The sequence below is a fragment of the Oncorhynchus kisutch genome, linkage group LG6 (genome assembly GCF_002021735.2).
Source record: "Oncorhynchus kisutch isolate 150728-3 linkage group LG6, Okis_V2, whole genome shotgun sequence".
NCBI classification, from domain to species: domain Eukaryota; kingdom Metazoa; phylum Chordata; class Actinopteri; order Salmoniformes; family Salmonidae; genus Oncorhynchus; species Oncorhynchus kisutch.
In genome coordinates, this window is record NC_034179.2 from 2615042 (window position 1) to 2639461 (window position 24420).

The following is a 24420-nucleotide window of genomic DNA, read 5'->3' on the forward strand; positions in this document are numbered from 1 at the left end:
TTTCTTATTTAACAGCACTTGCAATTATGTAAAGCAGTTCCTAAGATGCATCATGATTCTTCCATGTGCATCAGTCCCAGTGATAGAATGAAGAACCACAGGGTAAATATTGACTAGGAGCTCTCTCTGAAAACCATGATAGTGTGGAGAACACCACTCCCTGCATGCTATTCCTAGAATTGGGATTCATTTATCTGATGCCACTTCTGCTCAGCTCAAAGTCCAACCAAGGGACAGGATATGGTGTGTGTGACAATATATAGTGTGTGTGTGTGACAGGAGATTGTGTGTGTGTGTGTGACAATATATAGTGTGTGTGTGACAATATATATAGTGTGTGTGTGTGTGTGTGTCAGGAGATTGTGTGTGTGTATATGTGTGTGTGTGACAGGAGATCGTGTATGTGTGTGTGTGTGTGTGTGTGTGTGTGTGACAGGAGATATTTATATGTTACAACTGTCAACACACCCTGATGACCTTTTAGCTTCTTAGCCATTTATCCATTTAGCCCATCAAAGCTTTCCGGTGGCATAACTGGCTCAGACATTGTCATCAGGGAGATCACGTGTGTTTGAGAGACAGAGTTCTCGAGATCAGGGAGGTCAAGTGTGTTTGCGAGACAGAGGACTCAAGATCAGGGAGGTCACGTGTGTTTGCGAGACATAGGACCCGAGATCAGGACGGTCAAGTGTGTTTGCGAGACAGAGGACTCGAGATCAGGGAGGTCACATGTGTTTGCGAGACAGAGGACTCGAGATCAGGGAGGTCACGTGTGTTTGCGAGACAGAGGACCCGAGATCAGGACGGTCACGTGTGTTTGAGAGACAGAGGACTCGAGATCAGGGAGGTCACGTGTGTTTGCGAGACAGAGGACCCGAGGTCAATGCCAGTTAAGCAAGCAGTGATGTCCGTCACACTGACCTCAGTAAAAGTAACAGAAACAAATCCATCCGTAAATCCTCCTGACCTGTGTGATGAGTTGACCAGGGCTTTGAGACTGCTGGGGTTGCGTATCAGTTTGTCTAGCAGACAGACGATCTCCTCAAACTTGGGTCTGCTGTTCCTGTCCTTCTGCCAGCAGGCCATCATCAGGTGGTACAGAACTACAGGACAGTCCATAGGGCCAGGAAGACGGTAGCTCTCCTCAACTGCCTTAATAACCTGGAGGGAGAGGTTAGGTGTCAGAGGTCAGGGGTCAAAGGTTAGGTGGTATAGAACTACAGAGATGCGAGAGAGAGGGAGAGATAGAGAGTCTAACTGAGAGGGAGATGGTGTCTAATTAAAGAGAGAGGGAGATAGAGAGGGTGAGACTGCGACTAGTTAAAAGAAAAAGTTAGGGAGAGAGAGGGAGACAATGTCTAGCTAAAAGAGAGAGAGAGAGGGAGAAGGAGTAGCTAAAATAGAGAGGAAAAGAGGGAGAGGGAGAGAGAGAGTGAGGAGGCATCTTGCTAAGAGAGAGAGAAAACATAAAACTGAAGGAAATTAACAACAATGACAAATGGTTTGATGAAGAATGCAAAAACTTAAGAAAGAAATTGATAAACACATCCAACCAAAAACATAGAGACCCAGAAAACCTGAGTCTAAACCTTCACTATGGTGAATCACTAAAACAACACAGAAATACACGACAGAAAAAGAAGGAACAGCACATTACAAATCAGATCAATGTAATTGAAGAATCCACAGACTCTAACCACTTCTGGGAAAATTGGAAAACATAAAAACAAACACAAAGAGTTTGTCCAAAAAATCTATCCAAAATGGAGCTGTGTGTATAAACCACTTCTCCAATCTTTTTGTCTCTAGAACATAGAACAAACAGCAAAAACATATACATGATCAAAAACAGATCTTAGAATCAACTATTAAATATTACTAGAACACACTGGATTCTCCAATTACATTAAATGAACTACAGTCAGTCAGCCAGTCAGGGGACCAGACTCATATACAGTCAGTCAGTCAGGGGACCAGACTCATATACAGACTACCAGAACCCACTGGATTCTAGAACACACTGGATTCTAGAACACACTGGATTCTAGAACCCACTGGATTGTCCAATTACATTGAAAATACAAACAATCCAACCCAAAAAGGCTTGTGGTGTTGATGGCATCCTCAATGAAATAATAAAATATACAGACTACAAATTCAAATTGGCTAGACTCAAACTCTTAAGCCCCACTCTCTTCAACAAATATATCAACGAATTGGCCAGGGCACTAGAACAGTCTGCAGCACCCAGCCTCACCCTACTAGAATCAGGAGTCAAATGTCTACTGTTTGCTGATGATCTGGTGCTTCTGTCCCCAACCAAGGAGGGCCTACAGCAGCGCATAGATCTTCTGCACAGATTCTGTCAGACCTGGGCCCTGACAGTAAATCTCTGTAAGACAAAAATAATGGTGTTCCAAAAAAGGTCCAGTTGCCAGGACCACAAAAATAAATTCCATCTAGACACCGATGGCCTAGAGCGCACAAAAAACAATACATACCTCGGCCTAAACATCAGCACCACGGGTAACTTCCACAAAGCTGTGAACGAGCTAAGAGACAAGGCAAGAAGGGCATTCTATGCCATCAAAAGGAACATAAAACTCAACATACCAATTAGGATCTGGCAACAACAACAAAAAAATGACCCGTTGTAGAACCCATTGCCCTTTATGGTTGTGAGGTCTGGTTCCGCTCACCAACCAACAATTCAGTAAATGAGACAAACACCAAATTGAATCCTGCAAAAATATCCTCTGTGTACAACGTAAAACCCCAAATAATGCATGCAGAACAGAAAAGCGCCTGGAAATTAACCTGGAGAAGAGTCCCCTAAGCAAGCTGGTCCTGGGGCTCTGTTCAGAAACACAAACAGACCCCACAGAGCCCCCACCTATAGAGAGACAAACCTGGATAAGAGTCCCCTAAGCAAGCTGGTCCTGGGGCTCTGTTCAGAAACACAAACAGACCCCACAGAGCCCTCACCTAAAGAGAGATGAACCTGGAGAAGAGTCCCCTAAGCAAGCTGGTCCTGGGGCTCTGTTCAGAAACACAAACAGACCCCACAGAGCCCTCACCTAAAGAGAGATGAACCTGGAGAAGAGTCCCCTAAGCAAGCTGGTCCTGGGGCTCTGTTCAGAAACACAAACACACCCCACAGAGCCCTCACCTAAAGAGAGATGAACCTGGAGAAGAGTCCCCTAAGCAAGCTGGTCCTGGGGCTCTGTTCAGAAACACAAACAGACCCCACAGAGCCCTCACCTAAAGAGAGATGAACCTGGAGAAGAGTCCCCTAAGCAAGCTGGTCCTGGGGCTCTGTTCAGAAACACAAACACACCCCACAGAGCCCTCACCTAAAGAGAGATGAACCTGGAGAAGAGTCCCCTAAGCAAGCTGGTCCTGGGGCTCTGTTCAGAAACACAAACAGACCCCACAGAGCCCTCACCTAAAGAGAGATGAACCTGGAGAAGAGTCCCCTAAGCAGGCTGGTCCTGGGGCTCTGTTCAGAAACACAAACAGACCCCACAGAGCCCCCACCTATAGAGAGACAAACCTGGATAAGAATCCCCTAAGCAAGCTGGTCCTGGGGCTCTGTTCAGAAACACAAACAGACCCCACAGAGCCCTCACCTAAAGAGAGATGAACCTGGAGAAGAGTCCCCTAAGCAAGCTGGTCCTGGGGCTCTGTTCAGAAACACAAACAGACCCCACAGAGCCCTCACCTAAAGAGAGACAAACCTGGAGAAGAGTCCCCTAAGCAAGCTGGTCCTGGGGCTCTGTTCACAAACACAAACAGACCCCATAGAGCCCTCACCTAAAGAGAGATGAACCTGGAGAAGAGTCCCCTAAGCAAGCTGGTCCTGGGGCTCTGTTCAGAAACACAAACAGACCCCACAGAGCCCTCACCTAAAGAGAGATGAACCTGGAGAAGAGTCCCCTAAGCAAGCTGGTCCTGGGGCTCTGTTCAGAAACACAAACACACCCTACAGAGCCCTCACCTAAAGAGAGATGAACCTGGAGAAGAGTCCCCTAAGCAGGCTGGTCCTGGGGCTCTGTTCAGAAACACAAACAGACCCCACAGAGCCCCCACCTATAGAGAGACAAACCTGGATAAGAATCCCCTAAGCAAGCTGGTCCTGGGGCTCTGTTCAGAAACACAAACAGACCCCACAGAGCCCTCACCTAAAGAGAGATGAACCTGGAGAAGAGTCCCCTAAGCAAGCTGGTCCTGGGGCTCTGTTCAGAAACACAAACAGACCCCACAGAGCCCTCACCTAAAGAGAGATGAACCTGGAGAAGAGTCCCCTAAGCAAGCTGGTCCTGGGGCTCTGTTCAGAAACACAAACACACCCTACAGAGCCCTCACCTAAAGAGAGATGAACCTGGAGAAGAGTCCCCTAAGCAGGCTGGTCCTGGGGCTCTGTTCAGAAACACAAACAGACCCCACAGAGCCCCCACCTATAGAGAGACAAACCTGGATAAGAATCCCCTAAGCAAGCTGGTCCTGGGGCTCTGTTCAGAAACACAAACAGACCCCACAGAGCCCTCACCTAAAGAGAGATGAACCTGGAGAAGAGTCCCCTAAGCAAGCTGGTCCTGGGGCTCTGTTCAGAAACACAAACAGACCCCACAGAGCCCTCACCTAAAGAGAGATGAACCTGGAGAAGAGTCCCCTAAGCAAGCTGGTCCTGGGGCTCTGTTCAGAAACACAAACACACCCTACAGAGCCCTCACCTAAAGAGAGATGAACCTGGAGAAGAGTCCCCTAAGCAAGCTGGTCCTGGGGCTCTGTTCAGAAACACAAACAGACCCCACAGAGCCCCCACCTATAGAGAGACAAACCTGGATAAGAATCCCCTAAGCAAGCTGGTCCTGGGGCTCTGTTCAGAAACACAAACAGACCCCACAGAGCCCTCACCTAAAGAGAGATGAACCTGGAGAAGAGTCCCCTAAGCAAGCTGGTCCTGGGGCTCTGTTCAGAAACACAAACAGACCCCACAGAGCCCTCACCTAAAGAGAGATGAACCTGGAGAAGAGTCCCCTAAGCAAGCTGGTCCTGGGGCTCTGTTCAGAAACACAAACACACCCTACAGAGCCCTCACCTAAAGAGAGATGAACCTGGAGAAGAGTCCCCTAAGCAAGCTGGTCCTGGGGCTCTGTTCAGAAACACAAACACACCCTACAGAGCCCTCACCTAAAGAGAGATGAACCTGGAGAAGAGTCCCCTAAGCAAGCTGGTCCTGGGGCTGTGTTCAGAAACACAAACAGACCCCACAGAGCCCTCACCTAAAGAGAGATGAACCTGGAGAAGAGTCCCCTAAGCAAGCTGGTCCTGGGGCTCTGTTCAGAAACACAAACAGACCCCACAGAGCCCTTACCTAAAGAGAGATGAACCTGGAGAAGAGTCCCCTAAGCAAGCTGGTCCTGGGGCTCTGTTCAGAAACACAAACACACCCTACAGAGCCCTCACCTAAAGAGAGATGAACCTGGAGAAGAGTCCCCTAAGCAAGCTGGTCCTGGGGCTCTGTTCAGAAACACAAACACACCCTACAGAGCCCTCACCTAAAGAGAGATGAACCTGGAGAAGAGTCCCCTAAGCAAGCTGGTCCTGGGGCTGTGTTCAGAAACACAAACAGACCCCACAGAGCCCTCACCTAAAGAGAGATGAACCTGGAGAAGAGTCCCCTAAGCAAGCTGGTCCTGGGGCTCTGTTCAGAAACACAAACACACCCTACAGAGCCCTCACCTAAAGAGAGATGAACCTGGAGAAGAGTCCCCTAAGCAAGCTGGTCCTGGGGCTCTGTTCAGAAACACAAACAGACCCCACAGAGCTCTCACCTAAAGAGAGATGAACCTGGAGAAGAGTCCCCTAAGCAAGCTGGTCCTGGGGCTCTGTTCAGAAACACAAACAGACCCCACAGAGCCCTCACCTAAAGAGAGATGAACCTGGAGAAGAGTCCCCTAAGCAAGCTGGTCCTGGGGCTCTGTTCAGAAACACAAACACACCCTACAGAGCCCTCACCTAAAGAGAGATGAACCTGGAGAAGAGTCCCCTAAGCAAGCTGGTCCTGGGGCTCTGTTCAGAAACACAAACAGACCCCACAGAGCCCTCACCTAAAGAGAGATGAACCTGGAGAAGAGTCCCCTAAGCAAGCTGGTCCTGGGGCTCTGTTCAGAAACACAAACACACCCTACAGAGCCCTCACCTAAAGAGAGATGAACCTGGAGAAGAGTCCCCTAAGCAAGCTGGTCCTGGGGCTCTGTTCAGAAACACAAACACACCCTACAGAGCCCTCACCTAAAGAGAGATGAACCTGGAGAAGAGTCCCCTAAGCAAGCTGGTCCTGGGGCTCTGTTCAGAAACACAAACAGACCCCACAGAGCCCTCACCTAAAGAGAGATGAACCTGGAGAAGAGTCCCCTAAGCAAGCTGGTCCTGGGGCTCTGTTCAGAAACACAAACAGACCCCACAGAGCCCTCACCTAAAGAGAGATGAACCTGGAGAAGAGTCCCCTAAGCAAGCTGGTCCTGGGGCTCTGTTCAGAAACACAAACACACCCTACAGAGCCCTCACCTAAAGAGAGATGAACCTGGAGAAGAGTCCCCTAAGCAAGCTGGTCCTGGGGCTATGTTCAGAAACACAAACAGACCCCACAGAGCCCTCACCTAAAGAGAGATGAACCTGGAGAAGAGTCCCCTAAGCAAGCTGGTCCTGGGGCTCTGTTCAGAAACACAAACAGACCCCACAGAGCCCTCACCTAAAGAGAGATGAACCTGGAGAAGAGTCCCCTAAGCAAGCTGGTCCTGGGACTATGTTCAGAAACACAAACAGACCCCACAGAGCCCTCACCTAAAGAGAGATGAACCTGGAGAAGAGTCCCCTAAGCAAGCTGGTCCTGGGGCTCTGTTCAGAAACACAAACACACCCTACAGAGCCCTCACCTAAAGAGAGATGAACCTGGAGAAGAGTCCCTTAAGCAAGCTGGTCCTGGGGCTCTGTTCAGAAACACAAACACCCCTACAGAGCCCTCACCTAAAGAGAGATGAACCTGGAGAAGAGTCCCCTAAGCAAGCTGGTCCTGGGGCTGTGTTCAGAAACACAAACAGACCCCACAGAGCCCTCACCTAAAGAGAGATGAACCTGGAGAAGAGTCCCCTAAGCAAGCTGGTCCTGGGGCTCTGTTCAGAAACACAAACACACCCCACAGAGCCCTCACCTAAAGAGAGATGAACCTGGAGAAGAGTCCCCTAAGCAAGCTGGTCCTGGGGCTCTGTTCAGAAACACAAACACACCCTACAGAGCCCTCACCTAAAGAGAGATGAACCTGGAGAAGAGTCCCCTAAGCAAGCTGGTCCAGGGGCTCTGTTCAGAAACACAAACACACCCTACAGAGCCCTCACCTAAAGAGAGATGAACCTGGAGAAGAGTCCCCTAAGCAAGCTGGTCCTGGGGCTCTGTTCAGAAACACAAACAGACCCCACAGAGCCCTCACCTAAAGAGAGATGAACCTGGAGAAGAGTCCCCTAAGCAAGCTGGTCCTGGGGCTCTGTTCACAAACACAAACAGACCCCACAGAGCCCTCACCTAAAGAGAGATGAACCTGCAGAAGAGTCCCCTAAGCAAGCTGGTCCTGGGGCTCTGTTCACAAACACAAACAGACCCCACAGAGCCCTCACCTAAAGAGAGATGAACCTGCAGAAGAGTCCCCTAAGCAAGCTGGTCCTGGGGCTCTGTTCACAAACACAAACAGACCCTACAGAGCCCCAGGACAGCAGCACATTTAGACCCAACCAAATCATGAGAAAACAAAAAGATTGGAAAGAATTAACAAAACAAACAGAACAAACTAGAATGCTATTTGGCCCTAAACAGAGAGTACACAGTGGCCACTGTGACTGACCCAACTTTGACTATGTACAGACTAATAGCCTTGCTATTGAGGGAAGGCCGCCGTAGGCAGACCTGGTTCTCAAGAGAAGACAGGCTATGTGCTCACTGCCCACAAAATGAGGTGGAAACTGAACTACACTTCCTAACCTCCTGCCAAATGTATGACCACACTAGAGACATGTTTCCACACCGATAGTCATTTCTACTGCACCCTTTTTGAAATATATAACATTAGCCATCAAGAACTACAAAAGTGTTGCTACTTTTCTCAACAACATAAAGTAAGATGGTGCAGACAGACATGGAAGCTTCTAGCTCCTAAGCAACTTTGCAGTAATTTTGTTGTGATTTCTTACATTATTAGAATGATTTTTGTGTTATTACTTACAGCCGGAAATCACTTTTGGATTTCAGAGTGACAGTAACTCACCAGCATTACAAACAGAAATACAACTTTCTCAAATTGGATCCTTTGTTCATACTCCAAGGCAAATTTATCCCAGAAGCTGTTACAAGACGCTCCCGACGGAGAAGAGGTATTCAGAGTGGACTTCTAGTCCGGCTCAGGAGGCATGCAAACCATCCATCACTTTCGAGTATATTATGCGCTAATGTTCAGTCTCTGGACAATAAAGTAGATGAGCTCAGGGTGAGGATCTCCTTCCATAGACACATCAGGGACTGTAATATACTCTGTTCCACAGAGTCATGGCTCTCTCCGGAAATATAGTCCCCATCCATACAGCCAGCTGGGTTCTCAGTACATCGCACAGACAGGAATAAAGACCTCTCCGGGAAGAAGAAAGGCGGCATTGTATGTTTCATGATTAACTACTCATGGTGTGATTGTGAGTATGTACAGGAACTTATTTTGTTCACCCGACCTAGAAGAACTCACAATCAAATGCCGACCATATTAATTTTCTTCGGTTATAGTCACAGCAGTGTATATATTCCCCCTCAAGCCGATACCACGACAGTCCTCAAGGAACTACACTGGACTTTGTGCAAACTGGAAACAATATATCCGAAAGCCGCAATTATTTTAGCTGTGCACTTCAAGAAAGCAAATTTGAGGAAAACGCTACCGATATTCTATCATCAAATTGCCTGTAGTACTCGTGCTTCAAAACTCTCGACCAATGTTACTCTCCCTTCCTGGATGGCTACAAGATCCTTCCGCAAATAAGATCATGACTCCACTCTGCTCCTCCCTTCCTCTAGGCAGAAACATAAACAGGAAGTACCCGTGCTAAGGTCTATTCAACGCTGGTCTGACCAATCGGAATCCATGCTTCAAGATTGTTTTGATCACGTGGACTGGGATATGTTCCGGGTTGACTCTGAGAATAGCATTGACGTATACACTGACACGGTGACTGAGTTCATCAGGAAGTGTATCGGGGCTGATGTTCCCAATGTGATTAAAACCAAAAAACGTGGATAGGTGGCAGCATTTGCCCAATACTAAAAGCAGGAACCACCGCATTTAACCATGGCAAGGTGTCTGGGAATATGGTTGAATACAAACAGTGCATTTATGCCCACACAATATCCCATAATAAAAAACATATGTATATATTTTTTTAAATCCTAATTCCTGTGGTAAATTCAATTTACTGGACATGATTTGGAAAGCCACACACCTGTCTATATAAGGTCTCACAGTTGACAGTCCATGTCAGAGTAAAAACCAAGCCATGAGGTCGAAGGAATTGTCAGTAGATCTGGTGAAGGGTAACAAAACATTTCTGCAGCATTGAAGATCCTTATTTAACCAGGTAGGCCAGTTGAGAACAAGTTCCCTTTATTTAACCAGGTAGGCCAGTTGAGAACAAGTTCCCTTTATTTAACCAGGTGGGCCAGTTGAGAACAAGTTCCCTTTATTTAACCAGGTGGGCCAGTTGAGAACAAGTTCCCTTTATTTAACCAGGTGGGCCAGTTGAGAACAAGTTCCCTTTATTTAACCAGGTGGGCCAGTTGAGAACAAGTTCCCTTTATTTAACCAGGTAGGCCAGTTGAGAACAAGTTCCCTTTATTTAACCAGGTAGGCCAGTTGAGAACAAGTTCTCATTTACAACTGCGACCTGGCCAAGATAAAGCAAAGCAGTGAGACAAAAAATAACAATTGATGTACAATGTGTGCAAATGTAGGGAGATAAGGCAGAGGAAGAGTAGGGAGATAAGGCAATAATAGGCCATAGAGGTGAAATAATTACAATTTAGCATTAACACTGAAGTGTTAGATGTGCAGATGATGATGTGCAAGTAGAGATACTGGGGTGCAAAAGAGCAAGAGGATAAATAATAAATATGTGGATGAGGTAGTTGGGTGTGCTATTTACAGATTGGCTGTGTACAGGTACAGTGATTGGTAAGCTGCTCTGACAGCTGATGCTTAAAGTTAGAGAGGGAGATATAAGACTCCAGCTTCAGTGATTTTTGCAATTCGTTCCAATCACTGGCAGCAGAAAACTGGAAGGAAATACGACCTAAGGAAGTGTTGGCTTTGGGGATGACCATTGAAATATACCTGCCGGAGCGCGTGCTACGGATGGGTGTTGCTATGGTGACCAGTGAGCTGAGATAAGGCAGGGCTTTACCTAGCAAAGATTTATAGATGACCTGGAGCCAGTGGGATTTGGTGATGAATGGGTTGAAGAGCATGCATTTAGTTTTACTAGCATTTAAAAGCAGGCCACAGAAGGAGTGTTGTATGGCATTGAAGGTCCTTTGGAGGTTTGTTAACACAGTGTCCAAAGAAGGGCTAGAAGTATGCAGAATGGTGACGTCTGCATAGAGGTGGATCAGAGAATCACCAGCAGCAAGAGCGACATCATTGATATATACAGAGAAAAGAGTCGGCCCGAGAATTGAACCCTGTGGTACCCCCATAGAGACTGCCAGAGGTCCTGACAACATGCCCTCCGATTTGACACACTGAACTCTATCTGAGAAGTAGTTGGTGAACCAGGCAAGGCAGTCATTTGAGGAACTAAGGCTATTGAGTCTGCTGATAAGAATGTGCTGATTGACAGAGTCGAAAGCCTTGGCCAGGTCGATAAAAACAGCTGCACAGTACTGTCTTTTATCAATAGCGGTTATGATATCGTTTAGTACCTTGAGCATGGCTGAGATGCACCCATGACCAGCTCTGAAACCAGATTGCATAGCAGAGAAGGTATGGTTCGAAATGGTCAGTGATCTGTTTGTTAACTTGGCTTTCAAAGACTTTAGAAAGGCAGGGCAGGATGAATATAGGTCTGTAACAGTTTGGGTTTAGAGTGTCACCCCCTTTGAAGAGGGGGATGACTGCGGCAGCTTTCCAATCTTTAGGGATCTCAGACGACACAAAAGAGAGGTTAAACAGGCTAGTAATAGGGGTTGCAACAATTTTGGCGGATCATTTTAGAAAGAGAGGGTCCAGATTGTCTAGCCTTGCTGACTTGTAGGGATCCAGATTTAGCAGCTATTCAGAACATCAGCTGTCTGGATTTGGGTGAAGGGGAAGGCAGGGGGGGCTTGGGCATGTTGCTGCAGGGGGTGCTAAGCTGTCGGCGAGGGTAGCCAGGTGGAAAGCATGGCCAGCCGTAGAAAAATGCTTATTTCAATTATCGATTATCATAGATTTATCAGTGGTGACAGTGTTTCCTATCCTCAGTGCAGTGGGCAGCTGGGAGGTGGTGCTCTTATTCTCCATGGACTTTACAGTGTCCCAAAAGATTTTGGAATTAGTGCTACAGGATGCACATTTCTGTTTTGAAAAAGCTAGCCTTAGCTTTCCTAACTGACTGAGTATATTTGTTCCTGACTTCCCTGAAAAGTTGCATACTGCAGGAGTGTTCGATGCTAATGCAGAACACCACATTATGTTTTTGTGCTGGTCAAGGGCAATCAATTCTCGGGTGAACCAAGGGCTATATCTGTTCTTAGTTCTAAATTTTTTGAATGTGGCATTGGCTTATTTAAGTTGGCAAGGTAAGCACTTTTAAAGAACAACCAGGCATCTTCTTCTTGCTGAAGTGTTTTAGGGAGTGTTTGACAGTAATGAGGGGTGGTCGTTTGACCACGGACCCATCACGCACGCAAGCAATGAGGCAGTGATCGCTGAGATCCTGGTTGAAGACAGCAGATGGCAAGTTGGTCTGGATGATATCTAAGAGGGTGCCCATGGTTACGGATTTAAGGTTGTACCTGGTAGGTTTCTTAAAAATGTGTGTGAGATTGAGGGAATTTTGCTTAGATTGTAGGACGGCCGGGGTGCTAAGCATATCCCAGTTTAGGTCACCTAACAGAACGAACTCTGAGGATAGATGGGGGGCAGTCAATTCACATATGGTGTCCAGGGCACAGCTGGGGGCTTGTCTATAACAAGCGGCAACAGTGAGAGACTTGCTTCTGGAAATGTGGATTTTGAAAAGTAGAAGCTTGAATTGTTTGGGCACAGACCTGGATAGTATGACAGTACTCTGCAGGCTATCTCTGCAGTAGATTGCAATTCCGCCCCCTTTGGCAGTTCTATCTTGTCGGAAGATGTTATAGGTAGGGATGGAAATTTCAGGATTTTTGGTGGCCTACCTAAGAGCTTCAGAATACCTCTGTGGAGATGGGAGAACCTTCCAGAATGACAACCATCTCTGCAGCACTCCACCAATCAGGCCTTTATGGTAGAGTGGCCAGACAGTAGCCATTTCTCAGTAAAAGGCACATGACAGCCCACTTGGAGTTTACCAAAAGGCACCTAAAGGACTCTCAGAGCATGAAAAATAAGACCATGTTTGTATTGGAAGTAGTATGAGTTGATATTATTCATTGTTTAGCTAGCTAGCTACATGTCTAAACGAAAGACTCCACTACGCCAGATGATTACATGACCCATCAAGTTAGCCAGGTGTGTCTGGGGGTGATTATGGCCCTCTATTGTATTTCATGAACATGTGTCTAGACAATAGCGACCCATCCACTTAGCTAGATATGGCTAGGGGCGGCAGGGTAGCCTAGTGGTTTGAGCATTGGACTAGTGTCCGAAAGGTTGCAAGTTCAAATCCCCGAGCTGACAAAGTACAAATCTGAACAAGGCAGTTAACCCACTGTTCCTCGGCCGTCATTGAAAATAAGAATTTGTTCTTAATTGACTTGCCTAGTTAAATAAAGGTTATACATTTTAAAGGGTGTGGTTATAGAATTTCATTCACATGACCAATCAATTTAGGCCAGTATGTCTGCAACAAAGTCATATTAGAATATAGGCCAAGGACTAGTTTTACCCAGAGTTTTTCCTTACTGTAAACTACTACAACTTTTACCACTTTTGGTCTTGAAATCTTTGGTTGTTTACTACACTGTCTTATTATGTTTAGCACATATCCTCACATGTGAATCCTTAAAGAGATGGATGGGGCCAAGGCTTAAGAGTGTGTGAGCGATGCCGAATGGGTTTAGACAAAGAGGAGCTCTCCAGTAGGTGGAGAGGGACAAAAATAGGGACCATTTCTCAAGGACCATTTCTCAAATAAGGACCATTTCTCAAAGTGAGGTTACAAGTTTATCAACTTTCAAAGCAGAATTACTTTCCCATTGTTCCTCAACTGTAGTGTATGATGTACCATTTACTAGCTCTGAGTCTGTAGCTTTATCAAATGTAAAAAACACCATTTCAAATGTTGCTACATTCGGTCACATATGTTTCCCATACCAATAAAGCCCTTTGAATTGAATTGAGAGAGAGGGAAAAGGCATCTAACTAAAAGAGAGAGAGGGAGAGAGAAGGCATCTAACTAAAAGAGAGAGAGGGAGAGAGGGAGAAGGCATCTAACTAAAAGAGAGGGAGAAATTCCACAGTGTGCCACAGTGTGCCATCACAGCAGCAAGATTTGTGACCTGTTGCCACGAGAAAAGGGCAACCAGTGAAGAACAAACACCATTGTAAATACAACCCATATTTATGCTTATTTATTTTATCTTGTGTCCTTTAGCCATTTGTACATTGTTAGAACACTGTATATATATATAATATGACATTTGTAATGTCTTTACTGTTTTGAAACTTCTGTATGTGTAATGTTTACCGTTCATTTTTGTTGTTTTTCACTTTATATATTCACTTTGTATGTTGTCTACCTCACTTGCTTTGGCAATGTTAACACATGTTTCCCATGCCAATAAAGCCCTTGAATTGAATTGAATTGAATTGAATTGAGAGAGGGAGAAGGCATCTAACTAAAAGAGAGAGAGGGAGAGAGAGAGGGAGAAGGCATCTAACTAAAAGAGAGAGAGGGAGAAGGCATCTAACTAAAAGAGAGGGAGAAGGTGCCTAACTAAAAGAGAGGGAGAGAGAGAGGGAGAAGGCATCTAACTAAAAGAGAGAGAGAGGGAGAAGGCATCTAACTAAAAGAGAGGGAGAGAGAGAGGGAGAAGGCATCTAACTAAAAGAGAGAGAGAGAGAGGGAGAAGGCATCTAACTAAAAGAGAGAGAGAGAGAGGGAGAAGGCATCTAACTAAAAGAGAGGGAGAGAGGGAGAAGGCATCTAACAAAAAGAGAAGGAGAGAGGGAGAAGGCATCTAACTAAAAGAGAGGGGAGAGAGGGAGAAGGCATCTAACTAAAAGAGAGGGAGAGAGGGAGAAGGCATCTAACTAAAAGTAAGGGAGAGAGAGAGGGAGAAGGCATCTAACTAAAAGAGAGAGAGGGAGAAGGCATCTAACTAAAAGAGAGAGAGGGAGAAGGCATCTAACTAAAAGAGAGGGAGAGAGGGAGAAGGCATCTAACTAAAAGAGAGAGAGGGAGAAGGCATTTAACTAAAAGAGAGAGAGGGAGAAGGCATCTAACTAAAAGAGAGGGAGAGAGAGAGGGAGAAGGCATCTAACTAAAAGAGAGGGAGAGAGAGAGAAGGCATCTAACTAAAAGAGAGGGAGAGAGGGAGAAGGCATCTAACTAAAAGAGAGAGAGAGAGAGAAGGCATCTAACTAAAAGAGAGAGAGGGAGAAGGCGTCTAACTAAAAGAGAGAGAGAGAGGGAGAAGGCATCTAACTAAAAGAGAGGGAGAGAGGGAGAAGGCATCTAACTAAGAGAGAGAGAGAGAGGGAGAAGGCATCTAACTAAAAGAGAGAGAGGGAGAGAGGGAGAAGGCATCTAACTAAAAGAGAGAGAGGGAGGGAGAAGGCATCTAACTAAAAGAGAGAGAGGGAGAGAGGGAGAAGGCATCTAACTAAAAGAGAGAGAGGGAGAGAGAGAGGGAGAAGGCATCTAACTAAAAGAGAGAGAGGGAGAGGGAGAAGGCATCTAACTAAAAGAGAGAGAGAGAAGGAGAAGGCATCTAACTAAAAGAGAGAGAGAGAGGGAGAAGGCATCTTACTAAAAGAGAGGGAGAGAGGGAGAAGGCATCTAACTAAAAGAGAGGGAGAGAGGGAGAAGGCATCTAACTAAAAGAGAGAGAGAGAGGGAGAAGGCATCTAACTAAAAGAGGAGGGAGAGAGGGAGAAGGCATCTAACTAAAAGAGAGAGAGAGGGAGAAGGCATCTAACTAAAAGAGAGAGAGAGAGGGAGAAGGCATCTAACTAAAAGAGAGAGAGGGAGAGAGGGAGAAGGCATCTAACTAAAAGAGAGAGAGGGAGAGAGAGAGGGAGAAGGCATCTAACTAAAAGAGAGAGAGGGAGAGGGAGAAGGCATCTAAACTAAAAGAGAGGGAGAGAGAGAGAAGGCATCTAACTAAAAGAGAGGGAGAGAGGGAGAAGGCATCTAACTAAAGAGAGAGAGAGAGAGAGAGAAGGCATCTAACTAAAAGAGAGAGAGGAGAAGGCGTCTAACTAAAAGAGAGAGAGAGAGGGAGAAGGCATCTAACTAAAAGAGAGGGAGAGAGGGTGAAGGCATCTAACTAAAAGAGAGGAGAGAGGGAGAAGGCATCTAACTAAAAGAGCGAGAGAGAGAGGGAGAAGGCATCTAACCTAAAAGAGAGAGAGGGTAGAGAGGGAGAAGGCATCTAACTAAAAGAGAGAGAGGGAGAGAGAGAGGGAGAAGGCATCTAACTAAAAGAGAAGAGAGGGAGAGGGAGAAGGCAATCTAACTAAAAGATAGAGAGAGAGGGAGAAGGCATCTAACTAAAAGAGAGAGAGGGAGAGAGGGAGAAGGCATCTAACTAAAAGAGAGAGAGGGAGAGAGAGAGGGAGAAGGCATCTAACTAAAAGAGAGAGAGGGAGAGGGAGAAGGCATCTAACTAAAAGAGAGAGAGAGAGGGAGAAGGCATCTAACTAAAAGAGAGGGAGAGAGGGAGAAGGCATCTAACTAAAAGAGAGGGAGAGAGGTAGAAGGCATCTAACTAAAAGAGAGAGAGAGAGGGAGAAGGCATCTAACTAAAAGAGAGGGAGAGAGGGAGAAGGCATCTAACTAAAAGAGAGAGAGAGAGGGAGAAGGCATCTAACTAAAAGAGAGAGAGGGAGAGAGGGAGAAGGCATCTAACTAAAAGAGAGAGAGGGAGAGAGGGAGACGGCATCTAACTAAAAGAGAGAGAGGGAGAGAGAGAGGGAGAAGGCATCTAACTAAAGAGAGAGAGAGGGAGAAGGCATCTAACTAAAAGAGAGAGAGGGAGAAGGCATCTAACTAAAAGAGAGAGAGAGAGAGGGAGAAGGCATCTAACTAAAAGAGAGGAGAGAGAGGGAGAAGGCATCTAACTAAAAAGATAGAGAGAGAGGGAGAAGGCATCTAAACTAAAGAGCGAGAGGGAGAGAGGGAGAAGGCATCTAACTAAAAGAGAGAGAGGGAGAGAGAGAGGGAGAAGGCATCTAACTAAAAGAGAGAGAGAGAGGGAGAAGGCATCTAACTAAAAGAGAGGGAGAGAGGGAGAAGGCATCTAACTAAAGAGAGGGAGAGGAGGTAGAAGGCATCTAACTAAAAGAGAGAGAGAGAGGGAGAAGGCATCTAACTAAAAGAGAGGGAGAGAGGGAGAAGGCATCTAACTACAAGCGAGAGAGAGAGGGAGAAGGCCATCTAACTAAACGAGAGAGAGAGAGGGCAGAAGGCATCTAACTAAAAGAGAGAGAGGGAGAGAGAGAGGGAGAAGGCATCTAACTAAAAGAGAGACGAGGGAGAGAGAGAGGGAGAAGGCATCTAACTAAAGAGAGAGAGGGAGAAGGCATCTAACTAAAAGAGAGAGAGAAGAGGGAGAAGGCATCTAACTAAAAGAGAGAGAGGGAGAGAGAGAGGGAGAAGGCATCTAACTAAAAGAGAGAGAGGGAGAGGGAGAAGGCATCTAACTAAAGAGAGAGAGAGAGGAGAAGGCCTCTAACTAAAAGAGAGGGAGGAGAGGAGGAGAAGGCATCTAACTAAAAGAGAGGGAGAGAGGTAGAAGGCATCTAACTAAAGAGAGAGAGAGAGGGAGAAGGCATCTAAACTAAAAGAGAGGGAGAGAGGGAGAAGGCATCTAACCTAAAAGAGAGAGAGAGAGGAGGGAGAGGCATCTAACTAAAAGAGAGAGAGGGAGAGAGGGAGAAGGCATCTAACTAAAAGAGAGAGAGGGAGAGAGGGAGAAGGCATCTAACTAAAAGAGAGAAAGAGGGAGAGAGAGAGGGAGAAGGATCTAACTAAAAGAGAGAGAGAGGGAGAAGGCATCTAACTAAAAGAGAGAGAGGGAGAAGGCATCTAACTAAAGAGAGAGAGAGAGTGGGAGAAGGCATCTAACTAAAAGAGAGGGAGAGAGAGGGAGAAGGCATATACTAAAAAGATAGAGAGAGAAGGGAGGAAGGCATCTAACTAAAAGAGAGAGAGGGAGAGAGGGAGAAGGCGCATCTAATAAAAGAGAGAGAGGGAGGAGAGAGAGGGAGAAGGCATCTAACTAAAGAGAGAGAGAGAGGGAGAAGGCATCTAACTAAAAGAGAGGGAGAGGAGGGAGAAGGCATCTAACTAAAAGAGAGGGGAGAGAGGTAGAAGGCATCTAACTAAAGAGAGAGAGAGAGGGAGAAGGCATCTAACTAAAAGAGAGGGAGAGAGGGAGAAGGCATCTAACTAAAAGAGAGAGAGAGAGGGGAGAAGGCATCTAACTAAAAGAGAGAGAGAGAGGGAGAAGGCATCTAACTAAAAGAGAGAGAGGGAGAGAGAGAGGGAGAAGGCATCTAACTAAAAGAGAGAGAGGGAGAGAGAGAGGGAGAAGGCATCTAACTAAAAGAGAGAGAGGGAGAAGGCATCTAACTAAAAGAGAGAGAGAGGAGAGGGAGAAGGCATCTAACTAAAGAGAGGGAGGAGAGAGGGGAGAAGGCATCCTAACTAAAAGAGAGAGAGAGAGAGGGAGAAGGCATCTAACTAAAAGAGAGGGAGAGAGGGAGAAGGCATCTAACTAAAAGAGAGAGAGAGAGAGGGAGAAGGCATCTAACTAAAAGAGAGAGAGAGAGAGGGAGAAGACATCTAACTAAAAGAGAGGGAGAGAGGGAGAAGGCATCTAACTAAAAAAGAGGGAGAGAGGGAGAAGGCATCTAACTAAAGAGAGAGAGAGAGGGAGAAGGCATCTAACTAAAAGAGAGAGAGGGACAGAGGGAGAAGGCATCTAACTAAAAGAGAGAGAGGACAGAGGGAGAAGGCATCTAACTAAAAGAGAGAGAGGGAGAGAGAGAGGGAGAAGGCATCTAACTAAAAGAGAGAGGGAGAGGGAGAAGGCATCTAACTAAAAGAGAGAGAGAGAGAGGGAGAAGGCATCTAACTAAAAGAGAGAGAGAGAGGGAGAAGGCATCTAACTAAAAGAGAGAGGAGGAGGGAGAAGGCATCATTCTAAACTAAAAGAGAGAGAGAGAGAGGAGAGAGGCATCTAACTAAAAGAGAGAGAGAGAGGGAGAAGGCATCTAACTAAAAGAGAGAGAGAGAGAGAGGGAGAAGGCATCTAACTAAAAGAGAGAGAGAGAGAGAGGGAGAAGGCATCTAACTAAAAGAGAGAGAGGAGAGGGAGAGAAGGCATCTAACTAAAAGAGAGAGAGGGAGAGAGGGAGAAGGCATCTAACTAAAAGAGAGAGAGGGAGAGAGGGAGAAGGCATCTAACTAAAAGAGAGAGAGGGAGAGAGGGAGAAGGCATCTAACTAAAAGAGAGGGAGGGAGAGAGAGAGGGAGAAGGCATCTAACTAAAAGAGAGGGAGAGAGGAGAAGGCATCTAACTAAAGAGAGAGAGGGAGAGAGGAGAAGGCATCTAACTAAAAGAGAGAGAGGGAGAGAGAGAGGGAGAAGGCATCTAACTAAAAGAGAGAGAGGGAGAGGGAGAAGGCATCTAACTAAAAGAGAGAGAGAGAGGGAGAAGGCATCTAAACTAAAAGAGAGGGAGAGAGGGAGAAGGCATCTAACTAAAAGAGAGGGAGAGAGGTAGAAGGCATCTAACTAAAAGAGAGAGAGAGAGAGAGGGAGAAGGCATCTAACTAAAAGAGAGGGGGAGAGAGGGAGAAGGCATCTAACTAAAAGAGAGAGAGAGAGGGAGAAGCATCTAACTAAAAGAGAGAGAGGGAGAGAGGGAGAAGGCATAAACTAAAAGAGAGAGAGGGAGAGAGGGAGAAGGCATCTAACTAAAAAGAGAGAGAGGGAGAGAGAGAGGGAGAAGGCATCTAACTAAAAGAGAGAGAGAGGGAGAAGGCATCTAACTAAAAGAGAGAGAGGGAGAAGGCATCTAACTAAAAGAGAGAGAGAGAGAGGGAGAGAGGCATCTAACTAAAAGAGAGGAGAGAGAGGGAGAAGGCATCTAACTAAAGATAGAGAGAGAGGGAGAAGGCATCTAACTAAAAGAGAGAGAGGGAGGAGAGGGAGAAGGCATCTAACTAAAAGAGAAGAGAGGGAGAGAGAGAGAGGAGAAGGCATCTAACTAAACAGAGAGAGAGAGAGGGAGAAGGCATCTAACTAAAAGAGAGGGAGAGAGGGAGAAGGCATCTAACTAAAGAGAGGGAGAGAGAGGTAGAAGGCATCTAACTAAAAGAGAGAGAGAGAGGGAGAAGGCATCTAAACTAAAAGAGAGGGAGAGAGGAGGGAGAAGGCATAAACTAAAAGAGAGAGAGAGAGGGAGAAGGCATCTAACTAAACGAGAGAGAGAGAGGGAGAAGGCATCTAACTAAAAGAGAGAGAGGGAGAGAGAGAGGGAGAAGGCATCTAACTAAAAGAGAGAGAGGGAGAGAGAGAGGGAGAAGGCATCTAACTAAAAGAGAGAGAGGGAGAAGGCATCTAACTAAAGAGAGAGAGAGAGAGAGGGAGAAGGGCATCTAACTAAAAGAGAGAGAGGGAGAGAGAGAGGGAGAAGGCATCTAACTAAAAGAGAGAGAGGGAGAGGGAGACGGCCTCTAACTAAAAGAGAGAGAGAGAGGGAGAAGGCATCTAACAAAAGAGAGGGAGAGAGGGAGAAGGCATCTAACTAAAAGAGAGGGAGAGAGGTAGAAGGCATCTAACTAAAAGAGAGAGAGAGAGGGAGAAGGCATCTAACTAAAAGAGAGGGAGAGAGGGAGAAGGCATCTAACTAAAAGAGAGAGAGAGAGGGAGAAGGCATCTAACTAAAAGAGAGAGAGGGAGAGAGGGAGAAGGCATCTAACTAAAAAGAGAGAGGGAGAGAGGGAGAAGAAGGCATCTAACTAAAGAGAGAGAGGGAGAGAGAGAGGGAGAAGGCATCTAACTAAAAGAGAGAGAGAGGGAGAAGGCATCTAACTAAAAGAGAGAGAGGGAGAAGGCATCTAACTAAAAGAGAGAGAGAGAGAGGGAGAAGGCATCTAACTAAAAGAGAGGGAGAGAGAGGAGAAGGCATCTCACTAAAAGATAGAGAGAGAGGGAAGAAGGCATCTAACTAAAGAGAGAGAGGGAGAGAGGGAGAAGGCATCTAACTAAACGAGAGAGAGAGAGAGAGAGGGAGAGAGAGAGGGAGAAGCATCTAACTAAAAGAGAGAGAGAGAGAGAGAGGGAGAAGGCATCTAACTAAAAGAGAGGGAGAGAGGGAGAAGGCATCTAAACTAAAAGAGAGGGAGAGAGGTAGAAGGCATCTAACTAAAAAGAGAGAGAGAGAGGGAGAAGGCATCTAACTAAAAGAGAGGGAGAGAGGGAGAAGGCATCTAACTAAAAGAGAGAGAGAGGAGGGGAGAAGGCATCTAACTAAAAGAGAGAAGAGAGAGGGAGAAGGCATCTAAACTAAGAGGAGAGAGGGAGAGAGAGAAGGGAGAGGCATCTAACTAAAAGAGAGAGAGGGAGAGAGAGAGGGAGAAGGCATCTAACTAAAAGAGAGAGAGGGAGAAGGCATCTAACTAAAAGAGAGAGAGAGAGAGGGAGAAGGCATCTAACTAAAAGAGAGGGAGAGAGAGGGAGAAGGCATCTAACTAAAAAGAGAGAGAGAGAGGGGGGGAGAAGGCATCTAACTAAAAGAGAGGGAGAGAGGGAGAAGGCATCTAACTAAAAGAGAGAGAGAGAGAGGGAGAAGGCATCTAACTAAAAGAGAGAGAGAGAGAGGGAGAAGACATCTAACTAAAAGAGAGGGAGAGAGAGGGAGAAGGCATCTAACTAAAAAAGAGGGAGGGAGAGAGGGAGAAGGCATCTAACTAAAAGAGAGAGAGAGAGGGAGAAGGCATCTAACTAAAAGAGAGACGAGAGGGACAGAGGGAAGAAGGCCATCTAACTAAAAGAGAGAGAGGGACAGAGGGAGAAGGCATCTCACTAAAAGAGCAGAGAGGGAGAGAGAGAGGGAGAAGGCATCTAACTAAAAGAGAGAGGGAGAGGGAGAAGGCATCTAACTAAAAGAGAGAGAGAGAGAGGGAGGAAGGCCACTCTAACTAAAAGAGAGGAGAGAGGGAGAAGGCATCTAACTACAAGAGAGAGGGAGAGAGGGAGAAGGCATCTAACTAAAAGAGAGAGAGAGAGAGGGGAGAAGGCATCTAACTAAAAGAGAGAGAGAGAGAGAGGAGAAGGAAGGCATCTAACTAAAAGAGAGAGAGAGAGGAGAGGGGAGAAGGCATCTACTAAAGAGGGGAGAGACGATGGAGGGAGAAGGCATCTAACTAAACGAGAGGTAGAGAGAGAGGGAGAAGGCATCTAACTAAAAGAGAGAGAGGGAGAAGAGGGAGAAGGCATCCTAAACTAAAAGAGAGAGACGGGAGAGAGGAGGAGAAGGCATCTAACTAAAAGAGAGAGAGGGAGAGAGGGAGAAGGCATCTAACTAAAAGAGAGGGAGGGAGAGAGAGAGGGGAGAAGGCATCTAACTAAAAGAGAGGGAGAGAGGGAGAAGGCATCTAACTAAAAGAGAGAGAGAGAGAAGGAGAAGGCATCTAACTAAAAGAGAGAGAGAGAGAGGGAGAAGGCATCTAACTAAAAGAGAGAGAGAGAGGGAGAAGGCATCTAACTAAAGAGAGAGAGGGAGAGAGAGGGAGAAGGCAATCTAACTAAAAGAGAGAGAGGGAGAGAGAGAGGGAGAAGGCCATCTAACTAAAAGAGAGGAGAGAGAGACAGAGAGAGAGGGAGAAGGCATCTATCTAAAAGAGAGAGAGGGAGAGAGGGAGAATGAGTCTAGCTAAAAGAGAGAGATAGGGCATCTATCTAAAAGAGAGAGAGGGAGAGAGGGAGAATGAGTAACTAAAAGAGAGAGAGGGAGAGAGAGCGAGAGGGAGAAGGCGTCTATCTAAAAGAGAGAGAGGGAGAGAGAGAGAATGAGTCTAACTAAAAGAGAGAGAGGGAGAGAGAGGGAGAATGAGTCTAACTAAAGAGAGAGAGGGAGAATGAGTCTAGCTAAAAGAGAGAGAGGGAGAGAGGGAGAATGAGTCCAACTAAAAGAGAGAGATAGGGCGTCTATCTAAAGAGAGAGAGGGAGAGAGGGAGAATGAGTCTAACTAAAAGAGAGAGAGGGAGGGAGAGAGGGAGGGAGAAGGCATCTATCTAAAAGAGAGAGAGGGAGAGAGGGAGAATGAGTCTAGCTAAAGAGAGAGATAGGGCGTCTATCTAAAAGAGAGAGAGGGAGAGAGGGAGAATGAGTAACTAAAAGAGAGGAGAGGGAGAGAGAGAGAGGGAGAAGGCGTCTATCTAAAAGAGAGAGAGGGAGAGAGAGAGAATGAGTCTAACTAAAAGAGAGGGAGAGGAGAGAGAGGGAGAATGAGTCTAACTAAAAGAGAGAGAGGGAGAGAGGGAGAATGAGTCCAACTAAAAGAGAGAGGGAGAATGAGTCTAACTAAAAGAGAGAGAGGGAGAGAGGGAGAATGAGTCTAACTAAAAGAGAGAGAGGGAGAGAGAGGGAGAATGAGTCTATAACTATAAGAGAGAGAGGGCGAGAGGGAGAATGAGATCTACCTAAAGAGAGAGAGGGAGGAGAGAGGAGGGAGAAGGCGTCTATCTAAAAGAGGAGAGGGAGAGAGGGAGAATGCGTCTAGCTAAAAGAGAGACAGATAGGGCGTCTATCTAAAAGAGAGAGAGGGAGAGAGGAGATAGAATGAGTCTAACTAAAAGAGAGAGAGGGAGAGAGAGAGAGGGAGAAGGCGTCTATCTAAAGAGAGAGAGGGAGAGAGAGAGAGAGAGAATGAGTCTAAAAAAAGAGAGAGAGGAGAGAGAGAGGAGAATGAGTCTAACTAAAAGAGAGAGAGGGAGAATGAGTCTAGTAAAGAGAGAGAGGGAGAGAGGGAGAATGAGTCCAACTAAAAGGGAGAGAGGATAGGGTGTTCTAAAAGAGGAGAGAGGGAGAGAGGGAGAATGAGTCATCTAACTAAAAGAGAGAGAGGGAGAGAGAGAGGGAGAAGGCGTTATCTAAAGAGAGAGAGGGAGAGAGGGAGAATGAGTCTAGCTAAAGAGAGAGATAGGGCGTTCTATCTAAAGAGAGAGAGGGAGAGAGGGAGAATGAGTCTAACTAAAAGAGAGAGAGGGAAGAGAGAGGGAGAATGAGTCTAACTAAAAGAGAGAGAGGGAGAGAGGGAGAATGAGTCTAACTAAAGGAGACAGAGAGAGACAGAGAGAGAGACACAGAGAGAGACAGAGAGAGAGACAGAGAGAAGAGACACAGAGAGAGACAGAGAGAGACAGAGACACAGAGAGACAAAGAGACAGAGAGAGACAGAGGCAGAGAGAGAGAGAGAGGTGGAAACTGAGCTGCACTTCCTAACCTCCTGCCCAATGTATGACCATATTAGAGAGACATATTTCCCTCAGATTACACAGATCACAAAGAATTCGAAAACAAATCCAATTTTGAAAAACTCCCATATCTACTGGGTGAAATTCCACAGTGTGCCATCACAGCAGCAAGATTTGTGACCTGTTGCCACGAGAAAAGGGCAACCAGTGAAGAACAAACACCATTGTAAATACAACCCATATTTATGCTTATTTATTTTATCTTGTGTCCTTTAACCATTTGTACATTGTTAAAACACTGTATATATATATATATATATGACATTTGTAATGTCTTACTGTTTTGAAACTTCTGTATGTGTAATGTTTACTGTTAATTTTTGTTGTTTTTCACATTTATATATTCACTTTGTATGTTGTCTACCTCACTTGCTTTGGCAATGTTAACACATGTTTCCATGCCAATAAAGCCCTTGAATTGAATTGAATTGAATTG

At 46.0% G+C, this 24420-nt stretch overlaps 1 protein-coding gene across 1 annotated transcript in view; it reads right to left on the minus strand.

Moving 5' to 3' along the window:
* The window catches only part of epha5 (EPH receptor A5), a 188238-nt gene that overhangs the window by 14359 nt on the left and 149459 nt on the right, over window positions 1-24420 (minus strand). Inside the window, exon 15 of the mRNA XM_031826005.1 lies at window positions 968-1161. Within this exon, the coding sequence (XP_031681865.1) occupies window positions 968-1161 (194 nt within the window). The remainder of the gene's footprint in view (window positions 1-967; window positions 1162-24420) is intronic.